Source organism: Hippopotamus amphibius, chromosome 5, assembly GCF_030028045.1.
Source record: "Hippopotamus amphibius kiboko isolate mHipAmp2 chromosome 5, mHipAmp2.hap2, whole genome shotgun sequence".
Classification (NCBI taxonomy): Eukaryota; Metazoa; Chordata; class Mammalia; order Artiodactyla; family Hippopotamidae; genus Hippopotamus; species Hippopotamus amphibius.
Window position 1 is genome coordinate 11,320,853 of NC_080190.1, and position 21,774 is coordinate 11,342,626.

A 21,774-nucleotide genomic window follows, 5' to 3' on the forward strand; every position below is an offset into this window, starting at 1 on the left:
AGGTAAGATTTGCTTTTCAGAAGATTTCTCTGGTGGCTCATGATGGACACAGGGGACGGCCCCTGGGTGATGGGTTGGGGGTGTTGCAGAGGTCTTTCGGAGAGATTGCAGAGGTCTTTCAGAGAGATGGCAGAGGCCTGGAAGAGTGGGCCCATGGGAGGGAAATCCGCCCTTGCTTTCTTTCTGGAGCTGTTGAAGAGACAGTGAATAGGGCAGGAGATGTGGGGACTGATGGGATGAGAGGCCAGAGGGAACAGAGCGGCTTTAGGGTGGATTTGGAGCCTGAGTTGATGTTACGTGGTGACTCCCTTCAGCAAGAGGCCAGCGGAGGAGGACGAGGTTGAAGGTCATCTGCCTGTTTTGGATAGCACCTCTGTAGACATCTAGGTAATGTGTTCCCTCGGGCAGGTGGAAATATGAACCTGCAAGCAGGGACTTGAGTGGCATTGGCACGTGGGGGTGGGAAAAGCTGCAGAGATGGAGATCAGAATGTAGGGAAAAGGACCAGAGGAGCTGGGGTGGAATTCGGAGCGTATCCAGAGGTGTGGTGGGTGGTTCCCAGAAGGACAGGACGACCTCCGTGCATGTTCCTGTTCTTGAGAACATGTGGGCCTGTGTGTGCACATACATGCCAACAACACACACACACACACACACACCCAGCAAAAAACAGAATGCTGATGTGGATAAATAGGCACTCAGCTGTGTTAGGGGCTCTCTCTTTTCTGTCATCCCCATCCTTCCATGTTGACAAGACCTGGTTAGGGGGCGTTTCCTCCTTTCACCCTTAGCCGACTGCAGCCGAGGGAGAAGTATTTCAGCCGCGGGAGAAGTATTTCAGCCGCAAGGTCTTCCCGATGGCTGGTGCTTTTGAGTTCTCACTAAGCACTGGGTATTGTGCTTGGTGCTTTCCGTGCACCGTCTCAGTTGTGGTCAGTCCTGGTTTTCAGGGGAAAACAATAAAGTGATTAGAAAGCCAAGGGCCCTGTCCTGGGTCACACAATTTCTAAGTGGCAGAGCTGAGACTCAGGCCTGTTCTCAGTCTGATCTTTTAACATCCCCAGCCTGTCCTTGTCTTTTCTGAAGATTCACGAGGGAGGGGACAGAAGTGAGACTTAACACTAAGGTACCACGAAGGGCTCAGGGAACAGCTCCGGGAATTGAAGGAGCATCGGATGAGGAAGGTGACCTCCCACTTTGTACAGTGAAGAGGACTGCCTGGGGTCAAGGGCTGCCATCAGTACTTGGGGAGGAAAATGTTTTTGGGGCAGAGGATTCGGTTTTCAGGACCAGAGATGTATTGTGTTCGTTTTACAGGCGACGCCTCTGCAAGGTCACTCTTGACCTTAAAAAGGGTGCCGATAAAGCTCAGGCAGACCTCGTTCACGCCTTCATTCCTTTAGCTCCTCATGAGGCCCCCATCCCCATTCCCCTTCATTTTCCTTCCTGCTTGCGGTGATACCGGGAGTACAAAACCTTCCGCTCGGAAAGAGACAGATTTTCCAGTGGTCTCGGTCAGTCGGCAGGGCCAGCTTTTTGACGATGTGGTTTTCTCTAGAACAGCATGCCCTAGGAAGCCCATATTTTGAGAAGGGCCAGCCTCCTCCACTGTGTCTAGCAAGCATGTTTCCAGAAGGCAGGAAGCTTGGGGCCTGGATGACCAGGTGGCTGAGCACACAGACTCACCATACATCTGACCTGGGGCAGGGGAGCTACTTTGACAGAACTCATAGTGCCAGTTTCTGCTTCCTGGGCACTAGATAATGGCTTATCTCTCTGGGAAATGGTTTTTGAACAAAGGGGTCAATTTTGAAGTTCTTGCTCCAGCGAAGGTGCCAATATCTAGGGATTTTACACAGATGGTTCTGTTTGATAGCCATATCCTGGTGGTGCCCAATGGGAATTTTGCTGTCCTGAGTGTAAGAGTTTGATGCACGTATTTGTGACCAGGAGAAAACCTCTTTCTCCCTTTTGGAGGACACTATAATTAACAGCCTAAAACCTTGCATCAAAAGGAGATGGGATGCTGACAAAATACGGGGTGACTATTTCCGCGGTTTGGGCCCAAATATTGGGCAGTAATGGTGACTCACTCTTAAATGGGTGCTTTCTTAGGCACTTTCCTATTTCTACATTTTTACTCTCTCATGGGCAACAACATCATTTCTTTTCAAACTCGGAGAGCTGTTTGCCATGTTTCTTAAAGACAGACCTCAGTTATATGAGGGGTGTGCCTAAATGTATAATTTTTAATGGTTACCATACTGGAAACATTAGCCATGGTCCCATCTGATCCCAAGGAATGTGAGCCAGGCTGGAGTTTCTGAAACAGTCAAGCTACTGTGGCAGAGCCAGCTATTAGTGGTTGTTCTGGCCCCCGTGATACCGCCAAGGGGAGTTTTAAGTCCTGACGTGCGTCTACAAGACACCCGGACAACGGATTGGAAGAGGAGACTGCAGCCTGTTTACGTATCGGCGTTCCAGTGCTTTGACTTCTTTGAGGCCCCCATTTGTATGTTGGCAGTATTTCTTGAGGTAGAGAACTTTCATCTTTATATTGTGCAGAGTATTTGCCTCTCCCTTCCCCTCTAAAGGAACAAGGAGTACCCAGGCCTTATAAGGCCTCTGTTTGATGTCCGGATTGTGTCTTCTGCAAGCCTGTTCTTGTAAAGGGGAAGCTTCGAGGCTGTCTGAGCTGACATCAGCCAGCTCTGCTGCTGCTGTCTGGGTGTCTGCAGAGCCCCTGTGCTAAGGCATGTGGGGGCGATCATTTCTGACTTGATTGCAGGGATGCCAGGACCTTTCGATCTTTCTGTGGCTAAGTTTTGATGCCACGTAGGTAGAAACCATGCCATAGAAAAGTGGGGGCTTCCCTTTTCCAAAGCTGCTGTGCTCGGAGACACCATGAGTTACTGAAAAGTGATGCTAGTTGGATGTCTGTCTGTCCAGACTCCCTCCATTCCAGCTGGTGGAAAGTCCTTGGCTAGTGCTGTGTGTATGAGGGGTTCTGTATTCTGTTTGTATGGACAGAAAATGGGGAATTGGCCAGTGGAAACTTCTTACCAGGACCCGACTGTGGCTGCTGTGGGCCACCACGAAGACCAGAAGGGCGTGTCTGAAACAGACACCTGCTGTGTGCCCCGTGGACTGTGACATTGCTGTGACGTGTGCAGCTGCATCCGTGTGTTTCTTCTGTCAGGACAGTGGCAGCCCCACAGCAGTGATATTTGTTCCTCTCGCGCAAGGTGGCAGAATGTCTGCAGGGCACCAGGAAACCAAGGCTGTTTTATGACTCTTCCCCAAATGCTGGTGGTGTAGTCCCCGGGGGAGCCTCTGCCGCCCACATCCGCTAGCAGGACACCTCTTTCCCTCTTCCTTCCTTCCTTCTACTTGCAGAGGGGTGTGTTTATGGATTTCTTTCTCCCTTTCTTCTCCTTCCTGGAGGAATGTGTTTAGGGCGTGGATGCGTCTGACATTCTGAGATGGAGAGACCCTGGAGGGCTGCATTCCAGGGGTGACCCCCCTGCATCCTTGAAGCTGGGGTTCCCAATTCTTAGCTACGATCATCTTGATCTTTGAAAAGACACTGATCCTGAGGAAACCCCAGAAAAGACTGAACTTGTGAAATGTGACATAGTTAGTTGTCGTCCCCTTGGCATACACGGCTTTTTTCTTCCTTAACAGTTTAAATCTGTCATCCGTTCTCCACGAAACGATTGGACAGGGCAAGACGTGGGTTTCCCATCTGTTCTCTGTTTGCATTTGGGCGCCATTTCAAAAACCACACGGGAAAAGTTTATAGGCAAACATTATAAAAAGTGACAGTCTGAAGTGCTGCTCTGGCTGGTTTGGCAGCATCTAGTGTTACCTGGAATAGCTCCCTGTTCCAAACTCTCTCCTGCTTCAATTGTCTCAAGACGGCTTCCCCATGATGCTGGGGAAGGATTCAGCTGGACATGTGCAGCGAAGTCCCAGAAACCACAGCCTTTTCTGACTTTTACAAGACTTCCCCCTCCCAGGGCTCTGCTCACCTCCAGCAAGGATTGGTTTCCCTGTGTTGATTTCCTGAGAAGTAAAGCTGGTGACATCAACGTGATGTCACATCTCTGCCCTGATCTACTGTGGGATGCGGGGTGTCAGGCAGTGCTTGCCTCCGTTGCCTTCTCTTCCCAGTCGGAGGCCCCTCAGTTCTAAATCCCAGTAGCTTCTGAGCATCCCGGCTCCGGAGATTCTTAGGGGCGGGAAGGAGATGCATTTCCAGGCAGGAATCACACACCGACTGTATGCAGTGGCAGCTGTTTCTCACACCATTCACTTTTTGACGAGCTGTAGAGGTACCCATTTTTTAAATATCAGATTAGTCCATTTATTGGAAAGCAGCTGCGTGATAAGATGCTGCTGGTGCTTCTCAAGTGTTTGAAACTCGTGGGGAGAAGGTTCAGATTGGTGCAGCCAAAGAGCTGCATAGCCGAGCTATCCCCGCCAATTGTGCGGCCTCAGCAATCAGAAACAAGTGCCTTTTCGTCCTGCCAGAAAGCAAACTCGGCGCCTTGTTTGTTTAACGCTTTTAGGTACAGCGACAAGGAATGTCCAGCACTGGTGTGTGTGCTCCAGCCTTCTTGCTTCTCTGTGGATTGTAATTTATATTACGAAAGATATGAGGAAACATTTTCTGTCTGTGAAAGCCTCTGAGAGAGCACTTGGTGCATAGCAAAGTGAGTTCTGGAACCGTCCCCACATTGTGTTTTGGTGAGAATGGATGAGGGAAGTATTGGGCTGTGTGCTCTGCCTGGATTTCTCCCCTCCTCTGCGTAAGAAAGAGTAAAAAATGTGCTGTGGCCCCAGAAAAAATAAATGCAGAAAATGGTAATATTGCTATAAAAGGTATCATTTAAATCTCCTAGGAATACTTTTCCCTGTGTCAGCTGTCCTGCTTTATAGAGCAGACCGTGCAGCTGGGTGGAGTCAAGCGAAGGCACTGGCCTGTGACATTGGAAGGTGATCACATAAAAGTTAGAGGGGCGGGCAGGGTACTGCAGATGCAGCATCGCTGATGTCAGAGGGAACTGGCCCATTGTCTCCATGGAGCAAAGTGAGGTCAGTACCATTGTGGAGCTGTCCGCAGAGCACATGGCAGGGAGTCACCTGGAGGTGACTCAGAACAGAAGAGAAACCAAGCTCCAGTGGCCTTGTGGGAGGGCCAGGAACAGAGCTGCCTCCACTGAGCCAGTTTGGGTCCCAGGCTAAGTGTACGTGTTCTTGGCATCTTGGCCTGGGATATCTGTGATGCAGGAGCCCACAGGCTGGGCCATGGGAGCTGCTGGGTGGCTTAGGCGGGGATGGGTGTGTTGTTCTGCTCCCCCCGCCCCTGCCATGTGCCCAGCTCACCCTTCCTGACTCTCTTTATCCCCTTCTTTCTTCTCCCCCGCCTCTCTATTCATTCGCCCATCCTCCCTAAGATGCGCCTGAAGTCCTCTCAGATTACGCAGGAGTATCGCCAGTGATGCTGCTGGGGTTCCCCAAAGATGCCACAGACCCTCAGATGAGCCTGCTGTGACATAATCAGCCGGGGAGGGAGGAGCACACGCTTTCTGAGTTTCCCATGGTCGTTGTTGCTTGTCTCAGACCTAGAAGGTGGATGGCTTAATTTTATGAATGGGCATCATTATCTTATTGATGTATTTTGGGGAATTATCTTACTGTCCTTGAAGCTTATCATCTAATTGGAAAACTGGGGGACAGTTTTGACCTGGTTTTCCTGGAAAGTAAAATCGCTCTTAAAACCTCAAGTCACCTGACCAGTCCTTTTGGGCTGAGGGTCCATCGTCAGTAACGTCGTGTTGTATCCACGGCGATAGAAATCCAAGTAGGCTCTGATGATCCTTTGAAAAGAGTGGTGCTTGAGATTGTGGTAGTGTCTTCAGCCTTGAAGAATGACAATGATAGTGACCGCCATGGGCCCGACAAGTTACAGTTGGAAGATCAAGTTCATATTGAATGGCTTATTGGATTCTCAAAATGGTATCCTGTGTTTTTGGGCATTCTTGCTCCTCCACAGATGAGGAAGCTGAAGCCGAGAGGTTAAGCTGGAGCGGAGTGGGTTTGGGACTCAGGGCTTCATCCTCTTCTCATGCACGCAGCATTTAACCAGCATCTCCTGTGTGTCCAGCCTGAGCAGGACATGGTCCTCACCGTGCTGTGTTACCTCTTTCTACAGTGGCAGGTGGTGGTGTCTTTTTGGTGATGTTGGTCCAGCATCTCAGATACCCCTGGTTTCAACAAGACTTTGTGGTTTACCTATTTCAGATGAAGGAAAGGATTCTCAGTGAAAATGCTCTCCTTCAAAAATGGAGAAAGGGACTTCCTAGGTGGTGCAGTGGGTAAGAATCTGCCTGCCAATGCAGGGGATACGGGCTTGATCCCTGACCCAGGAAGATTCCACATGCCGCGGAGCAACTAAGCTCATGCGCCACAACTATTGAGCCTGCGCTCTAGAGCCTGTGAGCCACAACTACTGAGCCCATGTGCCGCAACTACTGAAGCCCATGCACCTAGAGCCCGTGCTCTGCAACAAGAGAGGCCACTGCAGTGAGAAGCCCATGCACCATAGTGAAGAGTAGCCCCTGCTCGGTGCAACTAGAGAAAGCCCGTGTGCAGCAACGAAGACCCAACACAGCCAATAAAATAAATAAATAAATAAATAAAATGGAGAAACCATAATTCTACCTTTGTCCAGGGAGAAATTTTTCTGCATCATAATTGCAAATGTCTTGCTTTAAAAACAAACAAACAAAACACAACAACAACCGAAAAACAGTCTTAGAGCCTTCCACTGCCTCCATGAAAGAGGGACATGACTTCCCCTTATCCTAGGGCCAGGACGGAGTAGGTTGGCCACACTGGTCCCGGGCTCTCCGTTAAGGGAGGGAAGTGTTGCTGCTTCTGTCCAGCTGCTCCCTTGCTCCGTCATCTCTTGATGACCAGTTCTGGCTCAGAGGAAAGCAAATTCCACAGCATTCTTGGTAACTTGCTGATCATGCAGTGTAGTTGTAATAAAGGTCGATTATTTTATGACCCGGGCTAAGCCAGTGTGAATTCATTCCAACGTGGGTGCTGTTTCTGTCATCGGTTGTTGGAGACCTAGGACCCAAATGACATTTGATCCTGGCCTTGACCAGCTGTGAAAGGGGTGGGACTGGTGGCCTTTGGGGGCCCGTCAGTTCGGTTATTGTACGGCCCTGACCTTAGGAGGTGGAAAGTGGGAGATGGTCTGAGATTTGGGGCCAAACTGATTTCTTTGTTTTTCTACACTTCCCCTCTTCCCCGCATTTCTCTTCCCATCCCTTTTCTGCTTGGGATCCTCTCTGACCATCCTGTACAACAGGGGTTGGCGAACTTGCTATAAAGAGCAAGACGGTAAATATTTTAGGCCATCGGGTCTCTGTTTCAACTACTCAGCTTTGCCATTGTCACACCACAGCGGCCGCAGACAGTATGTAAGCGACGAGCATGGCTGTGTGCCTATAAAACTTTGTTTACAAAAATAGGCGGTGGTGGCTGGGTTTGGCCCCGGGGCTGTGTTTGCCAACTCCTGCCCTGGAGTCTAGAGCCTCCGTCTCTGGGTGTGCCGCTGACCTGCAGAATTCTTCTTCATGACACTTGGGACCACCCCACATGCGTTGTAGCTTTGTAGATTTTATGTTGATTGTCTGTCACTCCCCTGTATTCATAACCCACGAGTGCAGGGACTATTTTTGTTTCCTGTTGCTTCTTGAGCTTTCAGAATAAAAGTGTGGTCCATAGTAGGTGTTCAATAAATAATTGTTGGCTGAGAAAAACTTTTGAAATGCAACCTGCTCGTCTGTTGGTGCTTTCTGCCCTAGTTTTGGGGCATTTTTCCATGTTAAATATGATTTCCATTTTCTTCTCCTTGTTGTGGATACCTCTTTATGTTCCCATCCTGTTCAACATCTGGGTCCTTCTTGGCGTGGATGCCTTTGGTGGCGGGGGCGGGGTGCCCCTTTGGGGAGCCCTGGCCCTCCACATTGGCTGGTGGTGGGGGGGGGGGTGGCGGAGAGGGCTTTCTAGAACTAGATGCATGTGGCCCTTGCTGGTCCTTGGACATTGGGACTGAAACGTGAAGTAACTTTCTTTCAATCTTGTGTGGGAGATTTGTCCAGACCACACTCAGAAAAGGACAAAACAATTGCCTTGTGTTGCTGCCCAGATTTGGAACCATCCCAGAGCTGGGAAGCTTTGTGTTTTCCGGGCCTGGGACTCCGGGTACCATTCATAGTTCTCACTGTGAAGGATGAAAGCTGATTCATGGACCCTCGTGGGTCCCAGTTGGTGATTCTGGCTGTTCTGCTTAAAGATGCATGGCTCCTTCGTACCCTGTGCGTGGAGGCTGGGTCCTCCCTGGTCCCATCTTGCCCTGCATGTTTGGGGACTGTGACCTATTCCAAATGATTACCTTCCATGTGTCTGCCTGGGGCAGGGGAGGGGCTCACAGAGAGACCTCAGCCCTCCCTCTAGGATCTTGACATCTCCTGGGGGACAGCACAAGTCCATCAGGAATGTGGCCCATCCCCAGGAGCTGGTGAAGAGGGAAGATCCACTTCACCCTGGGCCGAGGTGGCTGGTGGCAAGCTCTCATCTGGGAGGGCATGAGTGATTTGGGCTTTGAAGGATGAGCTGGGTTTAGCGTGGAGGTGAGGAAGGAAGGAACAGCCCTAAAGGAGACAAAGGCAGAGACCTGAGGAGGCTGGAGCCCGGAGTGTGTGGTGCGGGCTGGTGGGCAGGGAGGGGTCCAGCTTTTCAAATGGAGCTCCAGGCCTGCAGCCTTCAGCAACTTCTTTTAGGAGCCATTTAAGTGTGAGATGGGGTCCCACCTCTCGGCTCCCTGGGGGCATTTTCCTCTTTTTGGTTTTGACCTTAAGGCCTCCAGGCTTTTATCATTTTAAGAGAAAAACAGTGTGTCCCAGCTCACCCAGCACAGAATTAAGTCTCCAGGCCAGCAATGTTCTGATCTGAGTCTGAGAGTTTGAGGCATTTCTTTTGAAGAAACTCAGATTTGTGACAACAGGCAAAGTCAGCACAAATAATAGGGGTGTGTGTGTGTGTGTGTGTGTGTGTGTGTGTGCACACAGCCATGCAGTCATGTGGAATGAAACCATTTGTAAAACACACGTTCTTGCAAATTTAAAACGCTACAAAGATCGACTTTCCCGGTGGTGGTTACAGTGTAAGCAGGCTTTGGATTGACAATCGACTTGAGAGTTTTCTTACGTAGTATCCTTCCAGGCTGGGTTTGGGGGTTTGTGTTTCATGTTCTACAGTTTGTGGAAACTCAGCGGGATGGCTTTTGCTGGGTGCTTCCTCTGGTTGGTTTCGGGTGCTCCTCTGCTCCTTGGTGAGGGCAGCTTCTGGGGCGTGAGGAGAGGCAGACACCCCTGGGGCCATTTGCAGTACATGAACTGCCTCTCCTGGGAGCCAGGGGGCCTCCACTGACCTTTATTGGATGTTCTCTCCTTTTCTTCTTTCCCATCTGTCTCCATCTTCTCTCTCCCACCTTTCTGCAGAGCCACCAACCAAATACCAAATCTCCCAACCAGAAGTTTACGTGGCTGCACCCCGGGAGTCACTAGAGTTGCGCTGCCTGTTGCGAGATGCCACCATGATCAGTTGGACTAAGGATGGGGTACACTTGGGGCCCAACAATAGGACAGTGCTTATTGGGGAGTACTTGCAGATAAAAGGTGCCACGCCTAGAGACTCCGGCCTCTATGCTTGTACTGCTGCTAGGAATGTAGACAGTGAGACTGTCTACTTCATGGTCAATGTCACAGGTGAGTTGGCCTGCCAGCCCTCTGCTCTCTTTCTCTATAGCCATTTTTCTGGGTAAAGTGTTTTGGACAAGTGAAATCATAGTGGGACCTGCTAATTCGATGCCAAGCACAGAGCTTCACAATTTGCAGTTGATCTGTTTTTGGAGTTCATCTGTGGGACCTGGTATATCAGAGAGGCTGATTGTTAAAAATGACAAGATTCTCATGTGCAAAGTAACATTTTTCTTTTAAGACAGCACACTTTCCTATAAGTAAAAACACATCTTTTTTTTTTTTTAACCCTCACACTGCTGGCATCCTTGGCATTTAGAACATAGGATTGAAATTTGGATGCCGAAGATTTCTGCTTCCTTTTGTTAAAATTTGAGTTTCTCTCCTTGACTTTTCTTCATATGGTGAGGGGGACTGCACAGGCCCCTTTTGTTCTGGCCAAGTTTGAAGTTCTGCTTTCAGAATATTAGTAAATGGTCAGAAAGCCACATGGGGGCTAAGTTTTTCTAGGGACACTAATTCCTTTCTTGAAGGAGACCCCGAGTGCTGAAAGGTTGTGTTGGAAAGAATCTTTAGATATTACACAATCAGTAAATTTGTTGGAGACTTGAATACCATTTGAAGTTTAAAATCCAGTTTTAGTATATCCCATTTTATAGCATGTTTAAATAATGTGAAAGCAGAAAACATTGAGAATCATAATATAGACCAACTGTCTTCATGGAGAGAAAATTTAAGCCGTTAAAACCATCTTGCCTAAACACGGTCTCAGACTTCTTGCCTGGGTTCCTGGGTTGTTGAATTCCCTTGCCAGCAAGACTAAGTTGTAGATGATTGCAACCTTTTGCTTTGCAAAAACACAACCATGGATGTGTTCTTTTGAATACAGATGCCATCTCATCCGGAGATGATGAGGACGACACAGATGGCTCGGAGGATTTTTTCAGTGAGAACAGTAACAGCAAGAGTAAGTAATTGCTGTCTCCGAAGGTCCCCGAGATAGGAGAGCTTGGTGGGAAGTCCTGACTCTAAGCCGCCTCCCTGTCGACTCTTCGGGATGCTGTTGCCTGCGGTCCCCACCTCTCTCCGCTGTGTCTACTCTCTTGACTTTCAAATCTGAGAATAAACCAGTGTTACTGTACACCCTTCTCTATTGTTTGTCCTTTCTTATTGTGTCAGTAGCCACTTTCTTACTGAAAGCAGTTATGACTTTTCTTTCCTTGGTTTTCCTTTTCCCTGTGGTTTCTCACTCTTTGGAGACATAAAGCCAGTAGAGCCATTTAACATCCTGGTCTTCTTCATAACCTCTGATGGTGCTTGGCCTGACCCAGTGGTTCTCCACTGGGAGTGATTCTCCTCCTTTCCCCTCCCCTGGGAGACACTGGGCAGTGTTTGATGGTTTTAACAGAGGGAGGGGAGATGCTAGTGGTATCAAAGAGGCCAGGGGATGCTTGTAATGAACATCTTTACAATGTACAGGCCTGCCCCATAGCAAAGAATTTTCTGGTCCAAAATGTCAGTAGTGCTGAAGTTGAGAAACCATGACCTTGTAAAACATTATTGCTTGCTGAACAGAAATAAGGGAAGCGCGCCTTACCTTGCAGATAGAAAAGGGGGACAACAGATGCTGTTTGTGTATTTAAAGGCAGTTGACGCTGAGCACGGACATTAGGATGCCTTTACTTGGTGAGTAAGAATGTGGCCTCCCGGACCTGGGCAGCCTCGGTTCAAATCCTGCTCCACCACTGCTGAGTTGGGCAAGCTCGGGCAAATAATTTAACTTCTGTGCCTCAGTTTCTTTATCTGTAAAATGGGAATAATAACAGTATCTTTTGGGATTGTTATGAGGATTATGTCATGAGTTTATATTTGTACATTGCTCAGAAAAATATTTGTGAGTGTTTATTCAATAAAGAAGATCAAATATAGCAAGTTGTGTTTTCCAGTAACATGGCTGAAATAGTTCCAAAGTGATTTTACACTGGTCACTGCGTTCTTTGCTTAGATGTTATTTTCTACATTTTCTCAAAAGGATATTGCTTTAATACATTTAAACAAGGCCTAAATAATAAGACAGTTATTAAAATAGACCCAGGGCTTTTTCAAGGAAGATGAGAAAATCACCATTGTCTGGCACCTGGGATAACGTTTTGCTTAAGCGGGGAGTTGGATTTGTCTCTGAGTCTCCGAGCAGCTTAGGCAAAAAGGGAAATATTTTGGCTTATATAATTCTCACTCTTTGGCAAGAGAAAGCTTACAGCCCGGACTACTAGCATCAGCGTTATTTAAGAACTTACTAGAAATGAAAATTCTCGGGGCCCACCCTGGACCTGCTGAATTAGAAACTTTGGGAGTGATTCTGATGCACAGTAAGTGTAAGAACCACTGGCTTAGGGATTCACACATGCAGATCTGCCTCCAACAGGAGTTTACGGTTAGAGATCTTGTTGGGAAAACAGTAGGTAATAAGGTGAGTGAAAGTGTCTTCCACTGTGATTTGCACCAGCCTTCTAATGAGGTGGTGGTTATTAGTATTGTGACTTAGTAATAAAACACTGGTACATTCGAGCATGCCGCTCACTTCTTATTAGTTCTTTGGCTCTGTTGGGAGAGGCAGTGACTCTGATGAAAAGGGTCTGCTCTGGGCTGGCTCTGTGCTGGCCGCTGGTTCAGTCAGTGCCCCCCAACAACCAGATATGGTGGAGAGAGGAGTTGTTTGTGTTTTATTCGTTGGGAATTTGTGATTCAATGAGCCAAAAGCAGAGCTGCAATTCAGTCGTAGGCCTGTTGCATGTCTAATCACAGTGCCCCTCTGCCAATTCCCTGGGTGATGATGTGGGTGGAGGGAGGATGCTTGCACAGTTGTTTACAGCTCTAAAGTGCTACCCACATATGGGAGCCATTGCTGTTGACTGGGACGTCAGATTCAGTGTGGTTCTGTTGGCATGCCTGGGAGCTGTGTTGTCCTAGTGATCAGTCCCCCGCCTAATAGCATGTTACCAGGAATATGCAGGAAGTAATAAAATGTAACAGCAAGGTATAGGTTACGTAACAAGTAGGCTAAATGAACTGAATCTCTCTGATCTCTTGCTGATGATTCTCTTTTCATCCTGAACTCTAGTTCTGACTGCCCAGTGCCCTGATTAGGGCCAGGTAGTAGAGCGTTGCATTTAACGAACACCAGCCCACATTGAGTGAATTGCCGTGCCTTCACCTTGCAACCAGGGTTCTTTGTAATCAGCTCTCAAATGACACCAACTCTGCCCCGAAGTGGGTGCTCTGCAGTGATTAAGGGCTGGTGTTAGCTGTACCAGGGAGATACTGCTGTCGGGAACTGCCTCTGTTTGGTGCCTGGGAAACATTAGACGCGATTTAAAGTGATAGTAGTTCTTAGCTGGCTGCTTGGCCTCTGCCATCTGTTAGTGTGATTAGGCCGGTCTGATTCACAGGTGCAGCCTGGGGCGGCTGAGATTAAGCAGCTGTGGCCTGTGTGGACAGAGGAATGCCACGGCCAGGGTAATTGGCAAGGCGGGGAAGGGGATGTTGCCATCAAGACAATTTTTTGCCACCTCGAGTGTCAAAGGCCTGACCTGATTAATAGGGAAAATTGTAGAAGCACCGAATTCTTTGCGTTTTCAGCCACCTGGAAACCAGTCATGTGTTCAGATTGATTCCTTTGGTGCCTTCTGATTGTCTGGAAATGCCACTGGGGTGTGTTTGAAAGTTCCCCTTCGGTAAAGTTAACAGATGACGCTCCAGTGACCCTGTGCTGACAGTGATGTGTCTGAGCGTCTCCAAGAAGGGTTTTCCTCTTTTTGGGTTGGTCTCCATCATCTGACTCGAAAACTAGATTGCAGATTACTCTCATTGCTGGTATTCTTGTTTATCTAATTTTGGCGGTTAACTCTTAAGAAGGCAAGCTTGTCTGCCTGGTAGAGCTCCTCTTAGTTTCTGCACAGAGTACAAAAAGTATGGTCGCCAAAGATAATGACAAAAATAATGGTCAAAAATTAAGGCACGAATTGGGAGATTGGGATACCAAATTGTACACTCTAAATATATGCAGTTTATTGTAAAAAAAATAAAAAAATAAAAAGTTAAAAAAAAAATTAAGGCACGATTGTCGACTTTTGACTATGAAACTACTACCCATTAACCTCCAGGTCTGATCTTATTTTTATAGGAATGTTCTGCAGTGTTCAGGTTGATCTGAACTCTTACCTCATCCTGCGAGGCCCAGCTTAAAAGTGGGATCCTCTGTAGAGGATTTCCTCCTTTACACTGGGTGATTGAGTGGCTTTGAGTGTTCACATGTTCTTTTGTATCCCATGTAGTGTACACTGTATCACGTGTATGTCACTTAGTATCTCAGGCCTCCTGAGTAGATTGCTTCTGGGGGGCAACGACTACCCTGGATGTTGAATGAATATTTTCTGGAATTACCATCCCCACATATATCTTTTACAGATCCCATTAAAAACAGAGCAACGTTCGGGTTGGTCTGTACATTAAGAGAATAAGCCGGTGTTTCTCAAAGAGTATCCCTTGGAACCCTAGTTCAAAATAATTCTCTGCCAAAAAGAACTTGTATTTTGAAATGAATTTGGAAAATACCTCATACTGTGACTGTTCTTGAAGACTTACAGTGTCTATCAGCCTAATACAAGCTCTGAGAAGTTCTGTAGTAGAACATCTGTTTCTTTTTGTCCTTTCCCAGGGTTTTCCAAACTTATTGACCAGAAGACCCTTTTTAAAATATAGCACCTATTAACATCCTGCTGCACGTGCTTTGAAAATCCCTGCAATGGGCTGATTTGATTGCTCTGACTTGCCTCCCCGCCTTTTAAGTCAAATTCTTCCATCACAGATGTGAACGGCATTCTCCGGTCATATTTTAGCAGCTGACTAGCTGATGACCTCACACTTTACCAGTGCTAGACGTTTCCCTGAGTGGAACAATCTTGTGATGTCATTACAAGCCTGGTTGCCAGGAAATAATGCTGCTACACATGCCCTTTGGTGAAAGAGACTTTCTCCGGACAGAAAGTTGCGATTTCAAATGCAATTTTTTGAAATGCATCCAGGTCGAGGATTTTGAAAGGTTCAATCTGGGTGCTTTAGCTTGGGAAAGCGTAACTAGTCCTTGCCTTCCCTAGGTGCTAAGTATCTCAGTGGGTTAGCTGGCAGCAAATAAGTAGACAGGTCTGCCCGTTTATTTCGAGGTACTTTTATTACCTCCAGCTTGTGTTTAAGTGATTACTGTCTCTGAAGAACTTGAGACTGACTTCTTGGGAAGAGTATGATTGACAGAAGGTTCAGGTTGGCTGCTTAACTAGAGGAAATTGATAGTAAGACAGCTGTATCAAGTGGAGTGGTTCTTTCTATTGAATGAAGAGAGAAGGTAATGTTCTATTTTGGTTTTATTCTCAGCTGCTTATCCTCCATATTAGGGAGAAAGGCAATTTTTTTTTTTTCTGGTTGTAACTGGGGAAAATGAAGATTCTTGGCCTGAGCTTCTGAACTTTCATTGACGGACCTGCTGATAGTAACAGTTCGCAGTCACCTTGGCTCTAATTGGGATTTTCCTTGGTAGAGATTGTATCTAAGTTGGTAAATGCTGGTTCCTTAGTTGTGTTGAAGTTTCCAGGAATTGAAGAAAACAAGTTTCTAAAAAAATGCAAAAGCTGCCTAAAGTTTTTGAAATGCCTCTGTAGTGAAAACCTCATCACAAATTGGTTTGGGTGTTTTATCACAAAGGCCAGTGATGCTGTTCCATCCATTCAGCCAGACGGAGTATCTTTCTTTTCTCGGCCTCTGCTCTGGTCCAACAGCATCACCAACCACTGGCGAGTTCTCTTTTGAAAGCAGAGCCTGGGAATTCCCACGGGCAACTGGTCTCCCAGTGGACTCAGACATTTCACACGTGGGTCACTTGCCTGGTTTGTTTTTATGTATCTCCTATTGAATGCCTTGCTGGTCAGCAGTTGTTGTTTTAATGAGATTTTGCAAATAAAGCCCCCCTGGCCCCTACAATCACACCTTCACTGACATCTCCATGTTTTGTTAGATTTGTTTTCTCTTTCTCTGTGCAAAACTAAAGACAGATGAACTGCAGTCTACCGCGAGGATGGGACAGAGCTCTCAGAGTCGTGTCCCCTTCCCTCATCAGGGGTCAAAGCGTTGAAATGTCCTGATTAGTGATATTTTTAAAGGCCCTAATTATAGACTTAAGACAGAGGCCTTCGTGGGGCTTTTAGAGAGTTTGTAAGACTTAATCTAAGAGCTGAAACAGGCTGTATTCTTTTCTTTTTTCTTTTTACGTCAATAAAAATACAGTTGGCAGTCAACAGTGGCCACAGCTCCCATAAATCTTGAACTTTTGACTTAATTACCATGGGAGAGTTCAAAGGGCAGCATGGAGTGGTTGAAAGAGCACTGCTTAGGGAGCTGGAGACTTGGGTCTCGCCTCAGCCCAGCCTCTGGCCGCGTGACCTTGATCACATCACTTAACCTTTCTGAATGACATTGATCACACCAGCCGTTGGGCCAGATGGTCACTGAGGTCTCTTTTAGTACAAGTGGTAATATGAGTCCATGTTTTTCCCTTAAACCACGAGGCTGTATTCTCTCTATTTGGTAGAGAGAGAGAGAGAGAGAGAGACCATAAACCTCAGATGTCAGGGTTGGGATACGTAAGAGTTTTTGTGGGAGCAGGCTCAGCAGCCCATGTTTTCTCCTTAGTTTTCAGTTGCAGGGTCAAAATAAATCCTCTGATCCTACCATCTGTTGACAGAATCAATATCTGTGTGGAACATAGATAGATACCTGGAAAGAATGTTAGAACTGGGAGGGGCCTCATCAGGACATTCAGCTCCCTCATTTTATGGCTCAGGCTTTTAACAGTTGTCCATCTGGTTCTTCCATGCATCCGTCCATCCATTCAATAATCACTTGAGTGCCTGCTTCATAGTCTGAGGATGGCTCAAGCTGTCCCCTCCAGGTGATCCACTCTTATTGGTCAGCAGACATTGAGAGGAATATATCTCAGTATAGAAACACCCTGGGCATGGAAACACACATAAATAACCAAGAAAATGATGGTCCAGGGAAGGAACGGTGAATCTTTATTGTGGGATGAAGGGGGATTAAGAAAGGCTGCACTGAGAGAACTTAGAGGGAAGTTTCTATGGGGTTATAAATCTGCTTAACCAGCCACAAATTAAGAGACTAATACTGTATTAAATGAAAATTCTACTTACTTGGTATTATTACTAATAGACAACATCTGTTTCAGTGTAGAAAATGATAATGAGTAAGTATGTTAAACCTTGATGATGGGGTTGTACTTATTTATTTATTTTGGCTGGGTCTTACAGTTCCCGTAGCTTGCTTATTATTAGTATTTAATGACTAAGAGAATGTCATTCTTTTGCTATGTAGTACAGCAGAAGGTTTGAGAGCGTCAGAGCAGAAGGGGCCATACCTATCGTCTAGGTCAACTTATTTACTCCTGATTTAAGACAGTTCATGTTTTATGCCATCAGGGGTTTATACCACAATTTCTTCTCTAGTAAATATCCCTAAGATTATGCCAGGGAAGGTATACAAAGTAGATGCTGTATTCTTTTTTTTTTTTTTTTGGCACACGGGCTTAGTTGCTCCGCGGCATGTGGGATCTTCCTGGAGCTGGGATTGAACCCGTGACCTCTGCATTGTCAGGCGGATTCTTAACCACTGTGCCACCTAGGAAGCCCTAGATGCTGTATTCTTTCAAGCAGTTTGACGTGGCCTTGGCCACCCATATGGAGCACCTCGTGTGTGCTAGAGTCTTCCTCTTTCTCTTTTAGATCTGCTTTCGTAGATCATGAATTTGTTGAGTTCCTTCTCCAAATGAAAGTTGTTAATGCTGTTCACAGCCTTGGGATGGAAGAGGCCTCCTTAGGTAGAAAAGCTTTTCAGGAGCCTGGTCCCTGTTTCTCTGCAGCTGCATTATAGTTCTTGGGTTGGGGCCCCTGGCATTTCCATGTGTCCAGACTGCAAGCATAACAGGAAATACTGAAGACAGGAAGAATTTACAGAGGACATGAGGCCCTTGATGATGGGAACATAACAGGGCTCCTCGTACACTGTAATTATTTTTCTAAACCTTCTAGATTCTTCAAGTTTTACCTAAAACTAGTTTATTTTAGAAGGAGCCATTGTGAAATAATAAAATAACTCCTCCCTTCCAGCATCACCCTCTTAAAAAAATTTGTGAGTCTAGGCACCTGAAAGGAAGCATATCATGCCCGTGTGATGTTAGCACCCAGAGTGGGGTTGGACAGACGGTTGGTTGTGACTCGTCACTGCCACACGAGGAACCTCGAACACTTGGCCTGACAGCCCTTTCTGTTGAGTCAAGCTTTACCGTTATTCAGGGAAAGTGAATGTTCTGAATTCAGGTTTCCAATGAAGTCATGTGAGGTGATGGCCTTCTACTTTGTTGACTAGATTTCATGGCGCCTCACCCGCTTGCGACCTCTGAGGCTTTGGATGAGAAACATGGTGCCCGTAGACTTTAGATGAGAAGCGTGGCTGTGTGTCTGTTTTGCACAAGCAGATTTTATAGGTGCGGTTTTGATGATTGAAATTTCACCCCAGGGAAGTGGCTACCTGCCAGAAATTCCAACAAAATTCTTTCACCTTAAAATTCTTATCCTTAAATCATTCCTCAGGCGCCAAGGAAAAGGTGCTGGTTGCCAGGGTGCTTTGCCACAGGCCATGACCGTACGGGCTCATGTGGTCTGGGTGATCCCCGTGCGGGTTGCAGGCGCACCGGCAGCTTAGAGGAACAGAGCAACGTTCCTGGTTTCTAAAGAAAGCTCAGTCCTACTTTTCAACATAGGGAACATGGAAATCGTGCCTCATGGTACGTAAGCACGTATCTGTTGATTTCTTTTATGTGAAAAAGAAAAGACATTCCACAGGATCAGGGCAGCTGTAATTGATGGTATCTGAAAGAGTTACTACATTAATATTTAGCTAATTCGTATGAATAGGCTATTGTGTTTACTTAAACAGATGACATGAATGCAGACACCTGACAGCATGAGCTATGCTTTTCATTTAGGTCAGATTCGTAGAAGTCTTTGTGTAGCGACAAAGCTCATTATTTACTTTGTGCTCTTAATGCTTTCTTTTTTAGTGGCTGTGGATGGATTTTTCTAAGTAGACGCTTTTAAAATGAAAGATGATTGAAATTGTTTCAGTATATGCCAGGCCCTGGGAGACTGGTGATAAACAGAAATCGAGTACTCCCTGGGGAACCCTCAAAAGAATAGGTGTGTTTATGGTGTTTGACACCCCAAGTCAAGTGGCTACCAAGTTGCCTACTCATTATAGATGCAGCTGGATTCAGAGGAAAGAATGGCAGCTCTATTCCTTCTCCCCCGGCTCCCCTCCTGCCCTGCTCCTGGCCTTTCTCTCTGGTACACATGACCGACTCGTTCTGCCTCACTTTGTTGTGTGTTGATACCACCTATACCCCACCACCTTGACACTTAGATAAGCAGAAAGGTAAAGAATATACAGCACGTCTTTGTTAAGAAATCCCCGCTTCACCTTTTATAGCAGGTTTCAAGAGCAAGGGTGAGGCAAAGAGGGGTAGGTGTTTTGGATGCAGTTTTTCTACTTTCTCATTCTACCATGACAGCCTGGCTGTTAAGTGAAGGGCATCGTTTCTCCGCCAGGAACAAGCTGTGTCATCCACGGAACAGAGGAGGAAACTTCTAAATCTGCGTTGTAGACAAAGCCCCTTCCTTTGCCCGTTTTGCCTCTGGTTTGTCTACGGTGTATGCTGTTGCTCAGTCTAACCCTTATCAGAAATGAGCACTTATGGTTCGGTCTCCTATAATTTCAGTGTTCTAGAATGTGCTAGGATGTTCAAAGCCCTGTTGATGGATGCTTTGTGGGGGGGGGATACTGGGATTTTGGTTACCGGTTTGCTAAGACAGAATCATGCATGTGAAAAGTTAAACTGATGTACAAGATTTCAGTGGGAATCCTGGGCAGTAATAAAGAAGGCAGTGTGCCTTCAGCTGAGGTTGTCTGTCCTGGACGCCATTCCTGCACATCAGAGAGGGTAGAGGTATGGATGCTAGTGCTTTGGAGAGTAGGTGAGGGAGACAGACAGTGGGCTCTGGAATCAAACTGCCTTGGCCTAAATCCTGGTTGCACTTCTCCCTAGCTTTGTGGCTTTGGGCAGATTACTTCTCCGTGACTCAGTTTCCCCATCTGTAAACAGGGATTATAATTGAATTGTTGTCAGGATTAATGTATTAAACATGTGAGAGCTTTTGGGGCTGCATCTGCAAATAAGAAGCACTCAGTCCATAGCGGCCATGAGCCATTATTAGCAGGCTCGAAGAATTTATGGTAGTATTCCCGACTGATGCTGTGACTTTAATTTAGAAAAAAAGTCCTTCCCGTGGCAACTGAAGAAAGTATCTCCTTCTTTGAGTTTTTTTTTTTTTAATAAATTTATTATTTATTTTATTGGCTGTGTTGGGTCTTTTTTGCTGTGCGCTGGCTTTCTTTTAGTTGAGGTAAGTGGGGGCTACTCTTCGTTGTGGTGCATGGGCTCCTCATTGCTGTGGCTTCTCTTGTTTTGGAGCACAGGCTCTAGGCGCGTGGGCTTCAGTAGTTGCAGCACGTGGGCTCAGTAGTTGTGGCTCACAGGCTCTAAAGCATGGGCTCAATAGTTGTGGTGCACAGGCTTAGTTGCTCCGTGGCATGTGGCATCTTCCTGGAGCAGGGCTCGAACCCGTGTCCCCTGCATTGGCAGGTGGATTCTCAACCACTGCGCCACCTAGGAAGCCCCTCCTTCTTTGAGTTTAAAAAAATCACTAGTATCTCTGTCTTTGAGGGCTACTTAGAGGGTATACCTTTAATGTTTAATTGGTAGCCTCCTATTAAGTTATCTGCTTAGACATGGTGGTAAAATTATGACATTCACAACCACCATTGGAGAGGAAAAAAACGGTTTTGTTTTTTTTTTTAATTTAAAGAATTAAAATATATTTAGCAACATGGCTTGTTGACTTGTCATATAAAGTGCGGGGAAATTAATGATGCCTCCCTGAATTATTTTACCCTACTGAGATGATAAGTTATACTATTGATTATCCTTTCAAGTGCCAGTGTGTAAGTTGATGTGGCTTTTGGGCACAACTTGTTTATGTGCATATGTGATCATTTTATAGGTGTGGTGATCTAAAATGATATATTTGAGGGGGACTTAGCTGTTGTTACTGTATGTGTTGTCATTGTGTGTCTAAAGTAGCATTTGAAAACATGATTCATGGATTTCTATTCTGGCACTAAGAACAGGGAGAGAAGGCTCCTTGTTAATGGACATAAACTATCAAGCAGCCCATCTCCAGGGACCTGCTGGGAGGCCAGCTGGATCAGACTTCAGAAAGTGTTTCCTTAATGTAAATATCACCCAAAGATTTTGAAAGTGTCGGATTGTTCACATACGAAAGAGAGTGATCTTACCTGTTAGCAGTTTCATGCGGGAGATGAAGCTATCCATCTACGTACATTATGATGTCGTTTTCCAAAACAGGAGCACCGTACTGGACCAACACAGAAAAGATGGAAAAACGGCTGCATGCCGTCCCAGCAGCCAACACTGTCAAGTTCCGCTGTCCAGCTGGGGGGAATCCACCACCAACGATGAGGTGGCTGAAAAACGGGAAGGAATTTAAGCAGGAACATCGCATTGGAGGCTATAAGGTAGAATGAAGCTTTCCAAGTGTCCTATTTCTTACATTTTTATTTCTTCATTTTTTAAAAAATAGTCAAAAGTTAGCAGGATCTAGAAGGAATATTCTTTTTAAAAAACAATGATGATCATAATTGATTGTTTCCATGTTTGATATTTAAAAAAAATTAC

General features: G+C 46.3%; 1 protein-coding gene across 9 annotated transcripts in view; it reads left to right on the forward strand.

Annotated features, from left to right (window-relative positions):
- Positions 1 to 21,774, forward strand: part of FGFR2 (fibroblast growth factor receptor 2) — a 104,381-nt gene that overhangs the window by 17,235 nt on the left and 65,372 nt on the right. For 4 of the 9 annotated variants that reach the window (XM_057736289.1, XM_057736292.1, XM_057736291.1 and 1 more), the window contains exons 3-5: positions 9,582 to 9,848; positions 10,729 to 10,806; positions 21,445 to 21,614. In XM_057736289.1, the coding sequence (XP_057592272.1) occupies positions 9,582 to 9,848; positions 10,729 to 10,806; positions 21,445 to 21,614 (515 nt within the window). The remainder of the gene's footprint in view (positions 1 to 9,581; positions 9,849 to 10,728; positions 10,807 to 21,444; positions 21,615 to 21,774) is intronic. The other 5 variants (XM_057736293.1, XM_057736298.1, XM_057736294.1 and 2 more) reach the window with 2 other exon arrangements.